Genomic DNA, 19,009 nt, shown 5'->3' with positions numbered 1-19,009 from the left:
ACCACCGCACACTATCCCCTGTGAATTCGACACTTATGAGAAAATGGTGACCAACGCGATCCGGAGAGGTCTCTCCAAAAGGAATTTCTATTCGGATAACCTCTCGACAGAAGAAAGAAAGGCCCTCTCCTCACTTAAAGCCAATCACGATATTACCATCAAACCGGCCGACAAAGGCGGGGGTATTGTCATCTCCAATACCACGGACTACGACATGGAATGCTTACGTCTGTTGAGCGACGCCAATGCGTACTCACCTCTACACAGAGATCCAACCAAAGAACTGCAGGAAGAAATTTTGAGCCTAACAAAACCGCGCTCTACAAGAATCCTGGATATGCGACGAGGAACATCGATTTTTGAACAAAAACCACCCACGCATTCCAGCATTTTATATACTACCGAAAGTGCACAAAAACCTCACCAATCCACCCGGTAGACCCATTGTCTCCGCTTGTGATTCTATACTTGAACCCCTTTCGGTTTATACCGACTTTTTTCTCAAACCCTTTGTCAACAAAATGGACTCCTATCTAAAGGACAGCACATATACCATCCTTATACTGAATGAGATTGATATGAAACCTGAATACATCCTGGCCACCCTGGATGTGGAAGCTCTGTACACATCAATACCCCAGCTAGAAAGCTTGGAAGTACTGAAACTTTTTCTCGACACCAGAAGCAACATCACGGCAGTCCCCACTGACTTCATCTTGGAGTGTGTCAGATTGGCCATGACCAAAAACGTTTTCTTGTTCCGAGACCAATTGTACATACAGATCAAAGGTCCTGACATAGCGAACCTATACTTGGCCCATTATGAAACAGAACACATCTTGTCAGCACACAATCCCTACCAACAGAACATCATCCTTTGGAAGAGATATATCGACAACGTTCTTCTCATCTGGAAAGGCAACCCTGAAGATCTGATGGCTTTCCATGGATGGCTCAACCAGCGGAACCAACACATCAGATTCACCATACATTGGGATTTCCATGAGATCGATTTTCTAGATCTGCACATCTACAGATCTGGCAACCATTTCAATACGGAACTATTTCGCAAAGCCACCGATAGAAACACCTTGCTTCATTTCAACAGCTACCTCCCGGAAAGCATGAAGTACAATTTACCATACGGACAATTCCTTTGCATCAGAAGAAACTGCACCGAACACACCTCGTTTGACAAACATGCCATTGACCCCCAAACCAGACTTGCCGATAGGGGGTACCCCAGGAAAGCCATCAAGAACGCCAAGAAGCGGGCCGCCAACACCGACTGCACGATATGTCTCACCAAAACAACTAAAAAGGAACTTGACAGACTGGTATGCGTCACTACGTTCAGCCCACTCAGCGACCTCATCAAAAAGACCGTCAAACAACACTGGCCCATCATCAGAAACACAGGATCACTACAAAAAGTACCACTATTTGCCTTTAAGAAAAACCGGAACATCAGAGAATCCTTGGTACACACCTTCATCGAGCCCACCAAGTCCACAAGCACCCTATGGAATCTTCCACCCGTACAAGGCCACTACCGATGTGGCAAATATACGTCTGCCAATTTACAGAGAGTACCAAAAAATTCAAACACAATGACATCAATTGGACTCTGCAGGACCACACGAATTGCAATACAAAGCAGGTCATATATGCTATAACATGCCCATGTGGACTCATGTATGTGGGCAAAACCATGAGACCAGTGAAGACCAGGATATGCGAGCACCGCTCGTGTATAAAAAACAAAGTACCTGATAAACCACTGGTAGATCATTTTGTCAAGAAAAACCACACCAATATGGACGTTAAATGGGTGGTAATTCAGAAAGTTTCTGCCACCATCAGAGGGGGAGATGTCGACAGAATCTTGACCCGTTTAGAACAGAAATGGGTTCACAAATTAAACTCTGTCAGGTCAGGTTTAAACATTTGTGTAGAGTGGAAACACTTCCTGTAATTGAGACAATGCCTCCACTCCTATTTGACTTCATGTGGCACTGCTGGACTCTGTAAATGCCTCCCCACTGGGTAATATGTGCCTTCTTCTGTGTCAATGATAAACATAACCACCATCAATGAGGCATATCCTGTTCTACCCATATTATGTGTGGCAAAAGGCCCTCAAGGTAAGCTTGCTCTTACCCTTTTTACCCTTAGTTGCTCCACTACTCCATACGGCTAAATACAGCCTCCATGTCCTTCCTACTTCCACAGGAACGGCCACTTCTAGGACCTCGAAAATCCTCCAGTGTACTGCTGACACTGCAGCTCCCTGAGCCACTGCGCTCCGAAGTTCCGGTAAGCACCGGTCCTTCATGTATTGATACCTCTCCCTGTGCTAGTTTTCAATGAATGTGCCCACTCCTATAACATCCCGTCTGTTTATTTCAACAGACCTCACAAGATACTTCCAGCCTTGGAATATCTCGTTCTGATGAAGGCCACACCATCAGAGCTCATCCAAGCTCACTTTCTGGCAGAAACACTGTCGTGTTGACTATTATATTGTTTGCGATGTCCTTGTTCAACCCCTCATTGTTTTGATGTATATGTGCTGACTATCACATGCTATCACCTCACTAAATCCACTGGTTTCCACCCCAAGGACCACTCAGTGGATGTGTAAGCATTGAAAAGACGTTACAAATTTTTAAAATGTGTCAATCACAAACTGGTTACTATACCTTCAAAATGTGTCACTACTGTTGAATCTTGTGTTACTCTCTATCAAGTGTATCTAAAAACATGTAAACTGCAGTTTTATTAAAAATCTAACTGCAGTACCCAGAACTGTCCTGAAATATTTTTGTCAGAAGTCATTCACGGTTACTTGTACACACTTACCAAGGTGTAACCCCCATAGGTGTGTGTTCACCCTTCGTTAATCAGCCGGGTATTCTATGACCTTGCTCAATTTTGCTCTTTAATACGTAATCTATCACTAAGACACCCCCATGCTTCTATTCATGGTCAGTTAAAAACCTAGACAAAATTGGGGCAGGTCTGCAGGGCCCCCATCATTTTGCTTTATGCCATCCTCTGGATACATGCCCCTCTTAAAAATGTAATTTTAGAGGTCGATGACTAGGGATGTTATGTGGGTGCAGCAGTACCTTACACGCCGTAGTTGGGGAAATTGAACGGCAGGGATGATGGCAGACAGAAGGGAGTAGCAATTAGAAAGGCGCCTGGATGTTCAGCTTCGTGGAGGTGTTAAGTTCAGACAAGTGCCAACCTTTGACTTCCACGACATGGGCATACATTCCCCCCCACCACACATGAAAGGGGCAGACACCTCTCCACCACTCACAACAGGGGCAGACATTCCCCTCACCCCTCACGACAGGGGCAGACATAACCCCCACCCCTCACGACAGGGGCAGACATTCCCCCACACCTCTCACGACAGGGGCAGACACCCCCCACCCCTCACGACAGGGGCAGACCCCCCCACCCCTCACAACAGGGGCAGACATACCCCCAACCTCTCACGACAGGGGAAGACATCCCCCGCCCCTCACGACAGGGCCTGACATCACCCCGCAGACATCCCCCGCCCCTCCCGACAGGGGCAGACATTCCCCCACCCCTCACGACAGGGGCAGACATTCCCCCACCCCTCATGACAGGGGCTGACATCCCCCCCACCACTCACAACAGGAGCAGACATTCCCCCTCACCCCTCACGACAGGGGCAGATATTCCCCCTCACCCCTCATGACAGGGGCAGACATCCCCCCACCCCTCACAACAGGGCCAGACATTCCCCCCACCGCTCATGACAGGGGCAGACATCCCCCCGCCCTTATGACAGGGGCAGGCATTCCCCCACCCCTCATGACAGGGGCCGACATCCCCCCACCTCTTATGACAGGGGCTGACATTCCCCCCACCCCTCATGACAGGGGCAGACATTCCCCCACACCTCTCACGACAGGGAAAACATCCCCCCACCCCCCATGACAGGACCAGACATCCACCCCACCGCTCATGACAGGGCCAGACATCCCCCCATCCGTCACAACAGGGGCAGATATTCCCCCCACCCCTCATGACAGGGGCAGACATTCCCCCACACCCTTCATGACAGAGGCAGACATCCTTCACACCCCTCATGACAGGACCAGACATCCCCCCACCCCTCACGACAGGGGCAGACATCCCCCTGCCCCTCACGACAGGGGCAGACATCCCCCACCCCTCACGACAGGGGCAGACATTCCCCACACCTCTCACAACAGGGGCAGACATCCCCCCCACCCCTCACGACAGTAGCCGACATCCCCCACCTCTCATGACAGGGGCTGACATTCCACCCCACCCCTCACGACAGGGGAAGACATTCCCCTACAACTCTCACGACAGGGGTAGACATATCCCCACACCTCTCACAACAGGGGCAGACATCCCCCGCCCCTCACGACAGGGGCAGACATTCCTCCCAACACCTCACGACAGGGGCAGACATTCCCCCCACCCCTCACGACAGGGGTAGACATTCCCCCACACCTCTCACGACAGGGGAAGACACTCCCCACCCCTCACGACAGGGGAAGACATTCCCCCACACCTCTCATGACAGGGGCAGACATCCCCCCATCCCTCACAACAGGGGCAGACATCCCCCCACCCCTCACAACAGGGGCAGACATTCCCACACACCTCACAACAGGGGCTTATATTCCCCCCACCCCTCATGACAGAGGCTTACATTCCCCCCACCCCTCACGACAGGGGCAGACATTCCCCCCCGCCCCTTACGACAGGGGCAGACATTCCCCCTCATCCCTCACGACAGGGGCAGACATCCCTGCACCCCTCACGACAGGGCCAGACATTCCCCCACCGCTCACGACAGGGGCAGACATCACCTCACCCCTCACGACAGGGGCAGACATTCCCCCACACCTCTCACGACAGGGGCAGACATCCCCCCATCCCTCACGACAGGGGCAGACATCCCCCCGCCCCTCACAACAGGGGCAGACATTCCTTCACACCTCACGACAGGGGCAGACATTCTCCCACCCCTCATGACAGGGGCTTGCATTCCCCCCCACCCCTCACGACAGGTGCAGACATTCCCCCTCGCCCCTTACGACAGGGGCAGACATCCCCCCGCCCCTCACGACAGGGGCAGACATTCCCCCCAACACCTCACGACAGGGGCAGACATTTCCCCCACCCCTCACAACAGGGGCAGATATTCCCCCAACCCCTCATAAAAGGAACAAGTACTCAAGTGAAGGGCTGGCAGTTCAATGCTTCCTCAACAGGTTCTTGGGCGAAACATTCAATTAAAATAATGTAGGCGAAATGGTGGACTTAACTGGACATCTGTCAGAATACACTGGAAAATCGCCTTATGATTCATAAGCAGTTTTGAACACACTATATATTCAAATACTTCAGATATCAATTGTGGCAGTGCAGGTGGTGAGAAGAGTGAAGAAAAGGGGACTACAATCCTAGTGTGACCTAACATCCGGGGTGTCTGAAGACTAGAAATGCTAGTGTCATCAATATATAACCAAACAAGTATTTAGACCATTGAATAAGCGTCATGAACTGTTGCAATGTATCATTTATTTCACTCGACTGTGATAGAACAATGCCTCAACAGTGATATTGACATGAGGGACCAAGCACACTTTTCGGATTATACCATGCACTTTATAAATGAGTATATATTATAATTATATTTGGAGCAGAATGAAAAAACTATTGAACCATAGATGAGTCAGTCATTTTATATGGCAAACACTGAACTTAATCACGGGTGAGAGAGTCTCAGTCTTGGCATTTAAGAAAAATATGGTAAAGTGGAGTGATTTGCTCACAATCACATTGCAGCTCATGTCCCATATGTGTCTTACGTTAATGGAAAGCTTAAAAGCCTTGAGTAAGGCTTTAACTCCTACCATTAACGTCAAGCCACATTTTTTTAAAATTTTATTTATTTTTTTTATTTGAAAGAGACTACAGTTTAAACACAAGGAACAAACTTTTGTTTCACGGAAAAAGGAAGAGAGACAATTCATCCAAATCCTCCAAAAACCAAAGGGAACATGTTCCAAAGCAAAAATTCTTAACGTTCACTCTCTCATTTCTTAACACTAAAGTCTCACAACTCATTATGATCATTCTTGGCATGATCACGAAGTCATTCAAAAAGACACAATTTTAACAATAGTGAGCTACATTAAACATCTACTTTCAAGACCATGTAGTTCACAATTGCATAGACGAGTTTTATATTGTTTCCGGAGATGCTCCTAGACCACCACCCATCCATATCTTCGTCTAGAGGGGCAAACTTTACAAGAGGTAGTGAACGTTGGTTAACTGTCTGTTTGCACTCAATTAACAGATGTTTAGAGGTTTCAACACACATACCACAAAAACGGCAAAGATTATCTTTTATATATGTGTCATTCCTTTGCCAAAGTATTTCTTTTGTTTTCAGGATGTTTGTCCGAAACCTAAGAAATTGTTCACGATGATGGTGAGATGGGCAATGCAATAGGTATCGTGCTTGTTCATTTAATTTTTTATGTTCGCATCCCAAGAATTTTATTGATTGCAACTTTTTTCGTGATTCCTGATTTACAATCCAAGCCCAATTTTCGAATTTCTTTTTGGCACATTGTGGGCGGTTTAAAATCTCTTGATTGTTTATGTCAGCTGCCGTCAAAAATGACAGTAACTTGCAAAACCATAGGTTAAGTAGATTTTGGCTATTAGGAGCATACTCATTGTTAAAAATGTAGTATGCCGGTGCCGGTGACTTTAAGGCCATCTTACGCATTTCGCAATTGAGTTCCAAACCACTCTGATGTGCAGCAAATTTATGGCTAGTTCGTGTCTCAGTATCGTCATTGATGTTGTTTGTGGCAACCTCAACACATAACGCCAAAAACGCCCTTCCAACAATTGCCAGGTTTGTTCGCTTATGTTCCACCCTGCCTGAGCACCGAAAGTTATAACTGGGACAACTTTTTGCAAGTAGAATCTGAGGACAGGTTCCAATGAAAACTTTCCATAATTCTTATTGATTTTCGCCCCTTGGAGGGCAAGCTTCATCATTTTTGATTTTAATTCTTTGACCCATTGTTATTCGCAGATGGAATTGTTAAATTGGATCCCTAGGTATGTATCCTATGGTATCAACCGAGGAGATATGGGCTTCGGCGACTTTCCACCTAAATGCTTTGTATTTCTTATTTTTTACGTTTCCAATTGACACAATTTTTGTTTTTGATGTATTTATTGTCAATTCATTTGTGACCATATACTCCTGCAAACTCACAAGAAGGCGCTGAAGTCCTATTTGGGTTGTGTCCATCAGCACCAAGTAATCCGCATATATGATGCATTTGATCGATATTTGATTTATCGTTGGTGAAGAAAACAAGGAACATGTTCGAGGTGGTTTGGCAGGTCAGCCAGAAATAGTTTAAAGAGCTCTGCAGCAAGTGGACAACCTTCTTTGACACCTTTATGTGTCAAGATGATGTTGGATAACATGCACTGTTGTTTAATCGCACTCTGATAGATGTTTGATCATGGAGGGCAATAATTGGTTCAAGAATGGTTGCCGGACATCGCCATTTTGACAATTTTGCCCAGAACAGGCCGCGTTTCACACTGTCAAATGCCTGTTTCATGTCTATAAATGCAAAATTAATTTTTCCATTTGCCTTTAGCGTTTCCAGTTTCTAGATGGTTACAATTAGCAGATTTACATCAACCCCAATACCCTTCGTGAATCCGGTTTGGCATATAACCGCAATCTGCGAAACCTCAGCCCAGTTTGCAAGTTTTAATCGAAGACTTGACCCAAAGATTTTACCAATCGTGTCAAGAAGAGCAATTGGGCGATAGTTGTTTGGATGATCCCAATTGCCCCTCTTATGAATTGGCACCACTATAGCAGTGGTCCACGATTCAGGCAATTTTTTTTGACACTGCAATTTTGGTGAACAAGTTTCCAATAAAGTGTGCCCACTCACTTGGATGTTTTTTTAGAGCCACATTAGAGATCAGATCAGGTCCGGCCGCATGTGAGTTTTTTTAGTGCATTTATGGCTCGGACATCTCAACGTCCCACTGAGTGTTGGCAGCGATAGTCATTGACAATGTCGAAAATTCAGACTTCTGAAAGACCATGGAACAATGCGTGTCCCATGCGTCTCCTGAAATGTTATTTATTAGACTTGGAGTACATTTTGAGAGGTCCATGTCCAAAATCCGCCAAATTTCTCGTGTATTCCTTGTCATGAGCACATGTAACATTTGGTCAGCACAGTCCTGATCAATGACAATAGCATGTGACTTTGCCCAGTTTCAATAGAGCGCACATCTTGTTTTTACCACGTCTTGAACTTCTGCTCTTGGTAGGCACCTTCTTATTACTCTCAGATCTTTTCGGAATGCATTTTTTGCTTCATGTTGCACCTTGATGTATAGATGTCAATGAGACCGCCCATAATACATAGACGATTTTGTAGCAATAGTGAAATCTGTCAGCAGTGGAATATAATCAATTCCTTGTGTGGCTGGAATATTCATTAGCCTCATCCCAAGACCTTGAATCTGATGTCCATTTAGTCGAAGACGGTTTCCCCTAGAGTTTGTTTCCAACACGTTCTTATATCAAGCGACAGGAGGAGTCGAGTCCATCATACAACGAAATTGCAGAAGGCTGTGGTCACTGTATTTCATTTTCAGGATTTGTAAACTAAGATCTTTGATTCGATGTTTCTAGATACCCATATATAATCGAGTATACTATGTGTTTTATCACGATGCCATGTTGGTTTTTCGAGGGGCATCTCCTTTTACAGTGCCATTTAACATGGATAAATCGCACATCTTCACAGCGTTCTGCCATCTCTGCCCTCTTTCCTCAACAGCATCATCCGGCAGTCGCTTGTAAGTCTGCAAAATTTGTTCAAACTGGAACCAGGAGCAATTTATGTCTCCACAGCAAATAACTGACAAGTTGTTATGAGCTAACATGGCATCATCTATCAGCTCTGAGATTGCATTTATGAAGACTTTTGTGCTGATTTTTGCTGGATTCCAGTATCCGTTTATGATCAGTAGGTGCTTCCTGGCTTGGATGCTTTTTTCCATCTTATGGATTATTGTACCTTGCACATATGGATTTGGATTTACAAAAGCAGGAACTGACCATGTTTGTGTTATTCTCACCATTGTTATTAAACCTGAACTTCGACGCCCTTTAGCATTTTTTACAGCAGGATTTAATAAGGTGGTGAACCCATCACACATTGGAGTTTTGCATAGCCATGTTTCCTGTAGACAGATGACAAACACACGTTCCAAGGGGATTTCAAAATCGTTAAATAAATGTTTAAATCCACGTGTGTTCCAGGATAAAAACAGAAATGTACACTCATGTTCTGTCAGTCATGGCTATTGCTGGGCCCAAGGCCTGTTCAGGTTTGCTTTTTTTTGTTGATAAGTTTTTTGGCAAGTTTCGTTCTGGTCTTAAGTTCTGGGAGATGCTCATAGACTGCCGTAACACTTCAGAATCAACAGGTTTCAATTGGTGTTGGTTTGCCTCTATTACTTTGTCATGTTGTGATGATTCTTCCTGGTCAGGTTCAGAAGAGATCTCAAATCTAAAGAACAGCAGATAATTGCTGGCTCTTAAAAGAGTACTACGAACACCTGCTGAGTTGATATGTAGAAGCACCTGAGCCGAGGATTTTTCAGTTGCATTTTCAACAATCTTTATATCATCTGATTCAATTTTGCGCAGCAATGGAACGCACATGAACAGTTTCATTATGTTTGTTCGATTTAAGTTTACTTCTGTTTCTTCACTTTGAATATTTTGGAAACGTAGTTTACGGCAATGATGTGCTCCTTTACTTGAATTTGTTCTCATGAACCATTGTTTTAAAGTGAACACGCTTGCGTTGATTTGACGTAGTAAATTTCGGATTTATCTGAGGGTCAGCACCAGACGCAAGATTTACCTTTGCTGTAGCGTCAATATTTATTTGAGAATGCTCAGCCAAAGATTTCATTACAATAGGTATCACATTATTTGATTTCTGAGAGTGTGCCTGAGTTATAGCTGATTGATGGCAGCTAGTAGAAATGGACACGTCTTGTGCCTCATGAATTGAATAAGTGGATAAATCACATAGATTTATTGAAGTGGATGCAGTTGTAGATGCAGTTGTAGCGCCGCTTATCTCAGAGTCAGAGATTCTTCTTCTACGTTTTAAAGCTGGCTTTTGTTTGCCTTGGACGATATGAACATGGGTATCCTTTTCTGTGGCAATTTCTGGCGTTTTCTATTTTGTGCCATCATTACGTTTGAATAAGCTTAATCTTGGCGGAGAAGATAGATTTATTACAAATTTCTTGGTCTTTGCGTGACCAGCCAATTGGTCTTTCTTTGCCAATTTCCGAATTGCGGCTTTATCTGATGTTTTGTTCGCAACCATAAATGTTGTATGTAAGGTTGTCTTAGCCACACCAGTAAAGATACCAAAAGACGAAAAGTGGTTCTCAGGCACGGCCATTCGTGCTTGAATATTGTCCTGGATGTCTACGTCTCTTGCACCTTTGGTTCCATCATCAATATTTGAGCTCCTTAGCTCACTAAGAGGTTTTTCATTTCCGTTTATGGTTTCCTGCGCCAGCGAGGTTTGAGAAAGATCTTCTCCAACGGCCGTATTGAGTTTATTCAATATCTGTCAAGGCTCAGCCGCACCTACATTGGTCAGAATGGCCTTGTCAATCAAGATTAAGTTCTGATCTAGATCAACAGGAACTTGCAGCACGTTTGATACTTTCATTTTAGCTTCCATTGGGCAGTTTCCAACACAGCCACCAGAATCAGAACATTGGCTCTTACGCATCAACTTGATAGCTTCCAGCAAGCCTTAAACCAGATTCTCATTTTGGCAACGGTGTCGGGTGGCCAAGTCACATTGCCTCTGTTGCCACTCCACGGTAAGGTCGGCCTCTGCATGTATTTTTTCTTTTAGATACACGTTAAACTTTTCTATTTGTTCAATTTTTTGGTTCAAATTTGACAACATTGCTCTTTGATCCTGAATCCTTTCATTTAGGGCGTCATAAAGTTTCACAAATGGTATCAAGGCTAAAGATGATGCAGCCAAGACATTATTATGAATTTGCATAGCGGCAGCTGAGGAAAGACTGGCCTTTGCGGGTGTATGGCCGGGATTTTTAGCCCCAATGCTCGAATGACTCGAAATATCCTGAATTGGCAAGTGGGCTTCCACTGTGTGCACTTACTTTGTGCTGACCCAGACCTTTTGGCACTATTGATTTTCCTCATGGACGCCATTGGCGTACTCGTATTTGTCTCGGCATGCTCTAGAACTTGAGAAGGCAAAGTAACTCTCAATGATTTCATTGTTGACGCATGCGTGTTATTTGATTTTTCCGGCCATGCTACTGCAGATAAGGTTGGTGAGTCCGGAGCTGTAAACTGGACCAAAGGGTTCCATATTGTGACCCTAAGTTTCCATCATCTTGCAAGACAAGTTTAGACAGCGCCATGGATGTGATGACCTTGGAGGTCTGCATACAACCAAGGTTGTTCTTTCTATGCGGGGCGTCGGCAAATTCATGGTTCACATTAATTTCATCAGACAACAATTCCGACAGATTTAAAGTTTGTCTTACAGATTTGTCATAAATATTGTCGCTGGGCATGGCATGATAGCGTAGCACTTTTTTCCCATTTGGTGCCTGGCCTCTTGAGCAGCATGTAGTTGAATCAATTGAAAACCTTTCAAAGGAGCACTTAAAGCTCCTTGCACACTACCAACGCAACCAGATATAACATCAGAGTTTTTGGCTAGAACACTAAATCCATCTGTTCATGGAGGCACTGATATCGCTTTCAGCTGCTCTACACACTGGTTGTAAGCATTGCATTGAGGTCTCACACATTTTTGGCCATGAGCCATTTGGGCTTTTCAGAGTGGTTTGTTCAACTTCATTTGATGTAAGTGCATCATTTGGAACTGCCATCAAATCTGCATCAGTAATCTCGAATGGCGAGTAAAAAAGCTAGAAATGGTCTCCCGTAATTCGCAGATCAAATTAGAGACAGGTTCCAGATTGTTTAGCGATAGCATAGGAATTTGAGAGGGCACTAGCAAGGGAGACGCAACATGGCTTACTAGTTCAATCAGATTTCCCGCATGAATCACAGGTCCGCAGCTGCTGCTGCTGTCATTTGCAGGCAACGTATCGGGAATTATCAGTACCTCAGACGAGTCTGCCTGTAAGCTAATTTCCATTCTGGCCACAGCCGCTGCAGACTTTGCAGACTCTTCAGCCGTGACCCTGGTTAACCTGGCAGATTTGTCCATCGGCAGAGCAACAATCTGTTTGCTTACCTTACCGTCTGTAGATTCTGCTTGTTCGCAGCTGTCCAGGGGTTCAACATACGGCGCTGCTGCAATGTTTTGTGGCGAGTCTGAGGCCCAGTTTTTTTTTTGAGACAGTCTGCCATAGATGCACCCTGTAGCGGACTGGGGCAGACTGGGGCAGACTGGGAACTCAGTGCCGGAACTCCGCGCCCACAGTCAGTTTTAATAATGAACACAAAAGCTGGACTTCAACATGTCGTGCAGCTCCTCAGGCAAAAACACGTAGCAACTGGGGCAGACTGGAAACTCGGTGCCGGAACTCCGCGCCACGCTCCGCGCCCACAGTCAGTTTAAATAATGAACACAAAAGCTGGACTTCAACACGTTGTGCAGCTCCTCAGGCAAAAACACGTAGCAGACTGGAAACTCGGTGCCGGAACTCCAAGACACATTTTCAATCATTTGTATGACTTCCCTTCTGCCATACAAATGCTCAAGCATTTGCGCTGCTATGCATTCTCATGCCGGCGCAAATGCTGGAGATCACTATAGGGTCTGCTGGCTTTATGCACTATCTTATGCACCATACTTGCATGGCAGGCTGATTGTACAATTACAATTAAACGCTGCCCGACATCCATGTCAGGCAGCGCTTTATTGTAATTGTGAACGCTGCTTACCATGGTAAGCAGCGTTCACATTTGAGAGTAAATGCTGCCTGGCATGCAATACACCATCTTCCGTTCCATCACCAGTTGAAGAATCAGCATGCAATGCGTTCTATGTAGTTGTCTTTCAAGAGTAAACTAGTACCCTGTTCAGTAATGCTGACTTGCAAAGCACAACCTTGCATTCTAAATCCTCATAACAATATATAGCAAATCTAATGAAAACCGGCTTACAAAAACAAAGTCTTCCGAAGAAATAACAGGGAGTTGGTCACTCCAACAGGGATTCAAACAGGCTCAATAGCAAACAACTTCCAGACAGATCAGAACACTAGGGACTCAACCAAATGAGCTACCTTTCCAGCCTCGCAAATCATCACTGAGTATATTTGGATCCAGAGATACTGGCCAGTATCACTGCATTAGCATTAGTCAGAGTCTCTGTACATTACTTCAATTAAAAATAGCATTTAAAGTTGGACAACTTCGACTCTGTCAACAATCTCACTTAGGACTTTCAGTCAGAAGCCGAAAACTGTAAACATCTCTATGAGGGCAAAGTGAGGTTAGAGTCAGAAACTGTAAACGTCTCTATGAGGGAAAAGTGAGGTCAGAGTCAGAAACGGTAAATTGTAAACATCTCTATGACGGAAAGTGAGGTCAGTCAGAAACTGTAAACATCTATATGAGGGAAAAGTGAGGTCAAAGACAGAAACTGTAAACATCTCTATGCAGGAAAAGTGAGGTCAGACTTGAACATCGAAAACCATTAACATCTCTATAAGGTCAGAGTCAGAAACCGAAAACGGCAAACATCTCTAAGCGGGTAACGTGAGGTCAGAGTCAGAAACCAAAAACCATGAGCACCTCCAAGCCAGCAAAGGGAGGTCAGTGTCAGAGGAAGCAGTTTCCCCAATTACCCAGTGTCCATGCTGACGGTGCTCACACTCAATGTACGCTAAAGGTGTGAGACTTTAAATTCGCATTCCAGTGCCTTGAGAACATGTATTAACCTTGCATATCAAATGCAGGCTGGCCAGGAGCATGCATGTTTTACTGCTATGTTTTGTAAGCCTATCAGAGAACCTCATGCCTTTGGGGGGATACAATGGCACAGCCGGAGCTTTTATTGTTCTAATGATTGCAGTCTGGGTGTTGTAGTCTGGCGACACTTCCGTTGAATGAAATGGACTGAAGAAATACTAAAGTCAAAGTAATCTCCAATGCAGGATGGAATAGTGTCCCTGGAGCTCTGGAGTCATTGAGTAGCCTGAGTGCTATGTACCTGAGCTCAAAAGGGAATGTTCTTCTCTCCAGTATCCAGTTAAAGAAATGGCTAGCTCCACTTTGCTGTAGAGGACACCACCAGCCAGTTCTGGTTTTGCACATTGTCTGCTGGGATTTATAGTTTCATTTTTAGCATAGAAAAACAAAGACCTACAAGTCCCAGCAAGCATCGTGCCAAAGCAGAATTGGCTTAAGTTGTCAAGTAGCTTGACATGGAGCCTCTTTGCAGTAATGCAATGTTAATAGGTTCCAGACTGAGTTGTATTGGCGCTCTTGCCCTGGTTGCTACCAGCGTCCCCCTCAGGCCATGGAAAGGGGTAGCAAGTGTGATGTCAGGGTGATTTAACGAGTGTTTCCTGAGACACCCTTGTTCTCTGCTGTCCTGTGCCCCACAAACATTCTCTCTAAATCTGTCTCACAAGTGGCCAATGGGTGGGAGTACAGCAAATAGCACGTGGAGATGGAGGCATTGTGCTGCAATGCAGCCATGTGATCTTTGGCAGGCATTCTGAGTTCTTCTTCATACATGAGTATGACGGCATTTAAAACACGTTGTTAAATAATATCGCGTAATGTAGCGAACTACATTTTCTGCTTTAAAATTAGACAAGCTGAAAACAATCCGAGTGGCCACTTCTCCATTTTAGCACTGATTTATAAAACTAACCATTTAATTTTGTTCTCTTGCTGAACTGAAAACTTGTCGCCCAGGACGGAAAAAAGTATCTATACCAGGTGCCAACAACCTGTGGCTTTCCAAGGGTTTTGGACTTCCACTCCCATGTTCCCTCACCATTGAATATTCTGTCACGGTCTGATGGAACTTGTAGTCCAAATATCTTGTGAGCCGATGGTTGCAGTGCCCTGATTTATACTGTATGGCAACCATGGATTTCTGTACAGTGCTGTGAGTTGAAGTGATGTGAACTCATCTTTTTGACTAACTATGTGCTCTTGGACATATCTCAGCGGTACGCTGCCCCTGAGCTTCTTAGATTACTGGCATGTTGTGCGGGAATCGAAACTTCATTAAGGCAATGGTGGTGGGATGTACATGTTGTCATTCCTTTCTGTTCTCTTAAGAGAAGTGACTCAAGGACTTACCAAAACCATACCGGGTCTGGCACGATTTCGCCCAACTAGCAGAGGTGGGTCAGACATCAAAGGGCTGTGTACATCATACTGGACAAAGCGATGCGGGTCACGTAGGCTCTGCAGAGGAACAAAGAGTGATGAATGAATGAAAAGCCCATAAGTGCAAATAATAATCATAATAATAGCATACGGATAGTATGTAGCACGTCTGATTGCTCCCATTTCTTTGTGCTATAATAATTTATGTTCTGATTACATTCGAACACACTGTACAGCTTGACACACTTGTGTTGTTTTATTGAAGCATTCACTTTCAAGTGCATTTCACTTTAAAATGTATGAATGCACAGGTGTCATGTCTTAGCATGTACATTCCAGTCTATCTGATTAGGCGTTGCCTCCTAGGTGTCACTTTAGTAATACTTACTTGCAAAGGGAGCAGAATACACCAGTGCTTTCGTAAAGGGCCAGTGCGCCCTCCTTTTCTATCTTATGCTTCTGGAAATGTGATTTGTTTAAAGGTGAGCATTCTGTGTGGTGTGCCATAGTTGCAGTTGGTTGATCTAATTGGTAATCTCTAGGAAAAAACATTATGATATGATAGGTTATATATAACGCGCTTAATACACAGAGATTTGTAAGAACGGACTCGGGGATCGAACCTCTATTGCTCCGTGTCATCTAGTTACCCCTGCGCTATATCCCCGCGACAAGAGACCCACATGTCTGAGACTTGTGTTTTCTTTGATCTACTTTTCTTTCTCAAAGAGTGTGTGCATTTGGGCGTGCTTTTTTCCAACTTTAATGATTGTTATCACTTGTGAGCTTTCTTGCTAAGGACTTGGCATGCAGTGTATTTGGGCATTTGCAGCCGCACAAGACTTGTGCTAGCTCTGCTTGAGCTAACAGAATTAACACTCGCGACACAGCGCACATGCTGCACCAGTAAGCAGAAAATACGTGTTTAGTTTCTGAATCCAAATTATGTAACTCCTTACCACAAACACTCAGCGGCGAAATAGATCTCCAAATCAGTCAATGTAAGACCACTCAGTAGACAACTAGTCATGCCACATCCTGCACACGCACACTAAGTATTGATGCCAAACTAGCTAAAATCAGTTTAGTATCTTTCGATTTAAACATATTTTGCACGGTGCAAAATACGTTTAATTGGTGCAAAGTGAAAACACGCTGATTAATGGAACAGTGCAAAGTGTCTTTTTACCTTGCAAAGTCACTTTGCACGTCAAAAATACACTTTTTATTCTGTTCCATGAATCAGAGTGGAGCAGTGCAAAGTGTATTTTTACAGTGCAAAGTGACTTTGCACGACAAAGACTCTTTGCACTGTTCCATGAATCAGGGTGTTCGTTGGCATCATGGAACAGTGCAAGCATAAGCACATAACATAGCGAAGAGGCGAGTGGCCTGAGTGTAAAGAATGAGCAGTCTATAGACATTGCCAGCCAGTTCGTAGGTGGAGGAATGACAACAGTGTGGCTTATGGCGAGAGGGCCGGGGCCTCCAGTTCATGAAGCCACAGTTTGGTTTTTGTTTTGAAGGAGTGGATGTGAGGGACATTTCTGAGAGCATTGGGTAGGGTGGTCCAGAGCTTAGCCGCAAGGACTGGGAAGCTCGAGCCTCCGGCTGTCTGCAGCTTGAAACTAGGAATAGTCAGTGTGTGAACCTGAGCCGATCTGAGTGGCCTGATTGCTGTGTGTTGAGTAAAGCACGTGGATAAATAGGCAGGGACGGCATTGTTCTGTGCCTTGTGAGTTAGACCGAGTGCTTTGAGTGAAATGCGATGCGTGACGGGAAGCCAATGCAGGCTGCGTTTAGTGTTAGAGATGTGAGAACGCCTGGGTATGTTGAGGGCTGCCCTTATGGCATTATTCTGGGTGACCTGGAGTTTATCAAGGTTTCTTTGACTGGTCCCAAGGTAGAGAGCATTACAATAGTCGATTTTGGACATGTTGAGGGTTCTGGCTAGGATCAAGCAGTTGCCCAAAGTCAAGAAGGGGCGGCACGCTGTGATCAGTTTACAGGTATAAATTGACGCTGAGACTACAGCATTGGTTTGTCTATTGAGGGACAGAGTGGAATCTAAGTAGATTCCAAGTGTTTTAGAGACGTTGGAGACTTTGATGTCATTCCCGTTGATAATAAAGGATTTGTATTTGGGGTCAAGTTTAGTGAGTTTGGCATGAGAACCTAGGATGAGTAACTCTGTTTTTTCATCATTGAGGCAGAGCCCATGATGTGCCATCCAGGCCTTGATGACTGTGTAGACTGCATTGAGGGCTTTGACATCGGTTACATAGTCGTCGTGATAGGGGTGAGTATCTGGGTGTCGTCCGCATAATTAGTGTAGGAGACACCCAGATAGTCAAGTATATCAAATAGCGGTTTAGTAAACACGTAGAGTGTGGGAGATACACAAGATCCTTGTGGGACTCCGCACGGGACGTGTGCTGGATCAGCTGCAGCTAAGGAAGAGAACACCCTCATGGTTCTGTTCACAAGGAAAGAGCTGATCCAGGATGTGGCTGCGTCGGAGAAGTCAGCAGCAATCTTGAGATGGTGGCAGAGGATTTGGTGATCCACCAGATCGAAGGCAGCAGAAAGATCAAGGAGGAGCAGGAGCGCCTGTTTGCCCTTGTCTTTCAGGTCCTCGATTTGGGTTTTCAAATCAATTAAGGCTGTCTCAGTACCGTGTCTGGGACGAAAACCGGATTGTCTAAGCCCTAACAGATTGTTGGTTTCGAGGTAGCCCTGGATTTGGAGATATGCTGCACGGTCCAAAATTTTGAGAAGGCATGACACCGTTGTAATGGGCCTGTAGTTGGCGGGGTTGCTGGGAGCGAGATTCGGTTTTTTGATTAAAGGGATGACCCAGGCATCCTTGAGGTTGTCAGGTACAGTGCCCGATTTGAAAGAGGCATTAATGAATGATGTAATGAATGGGGCAAGATCATGTGCGGCTTCCTGTATGACCGGTGCTGGGCAAGCGTCACATTGGTAGTTGGAAGGCTTAATCTTCATGATAATATTTTCAACTTCCTTAATGGTAAGGGGTGTGAAGCTAAAAGGTTTGAAGGAGTGAATCGGTGAGGGTTTTTGTGGGATGGGGGGTTACCTGTTGCATCAGAGAGGTGTTTTTTTTCGTATTAATTTTGGCTTGGAGCAGGGCAATTTTAAGTAGTAGTGCCTTTTGAATGTTAGAGCACCACTCAGTGGACTAGAGTTAATGGATAATAGTAATTTGTGATGATCAGACTAGGCGCATGGAGACACAGAGGTTACGTTAAGCACACAATTCATGTCTGCAACCCAGTCAAGAGTGCGACCCTTGATATGGGTAGGCTCACTAAAATGTTGGATGAGGCCAAAGTCGTCCTGAACACTCGCTAAGTCAATGGCTTTGGCCTCCACGAATGAAGAGGTAGGGCCAGGGTGCCTGCAGATGAGATGTACTGTGGCAGTGTGATTGGGTGATATTGGCATTTTGATGGAGAGTAGTTCCGCTGAAGGCAGCTGCAGGCT

General features: G+C 45.0%; 1 protein-coding gene across 1 annotated transcript in view; it reads right to left on the bottom strand.

Moving 5' to 3' along the window:
• The window catches only part of C2PH3orf20 (chromosome 2p C3orf20 homolog), a 746,030-nt gene that overhangs the window by 79,490 nt on the left and 647,531 nt on the right, over positions 1 to 19,009 (bottom strand). The window contains exon 14 of the mRNA XM_069643014.1: positions 15,473 to 15,580. Coding sequence (XP_069499115.1) covers positions 15,473 to 15,580 — 108 coding nt within the window. The remainder of the gene's footprint in view (positions 1 to 15,472; positions 15,581 to 19,009) is intronic.

This window comes from Ambystoma mexicanum, chromosome 2p (assembly GCF_040938575.1).
Source record: "Ambystoma mexicanum isolate Mex_15411 chromosome 2p, UKY_AmexF1_1, whole genome shotgun sequence".
Taxonomy (NCBI): domain Eukaryota; kingdom Metazoa; phylum Chordata; class Amphibia; order Caudata; family Ambystomatidae; genus Ambystoma; species Ambystoma mexicanum.
This window is presented reverse-complemented; position numbering and strand designations above follow the sequence as displayed.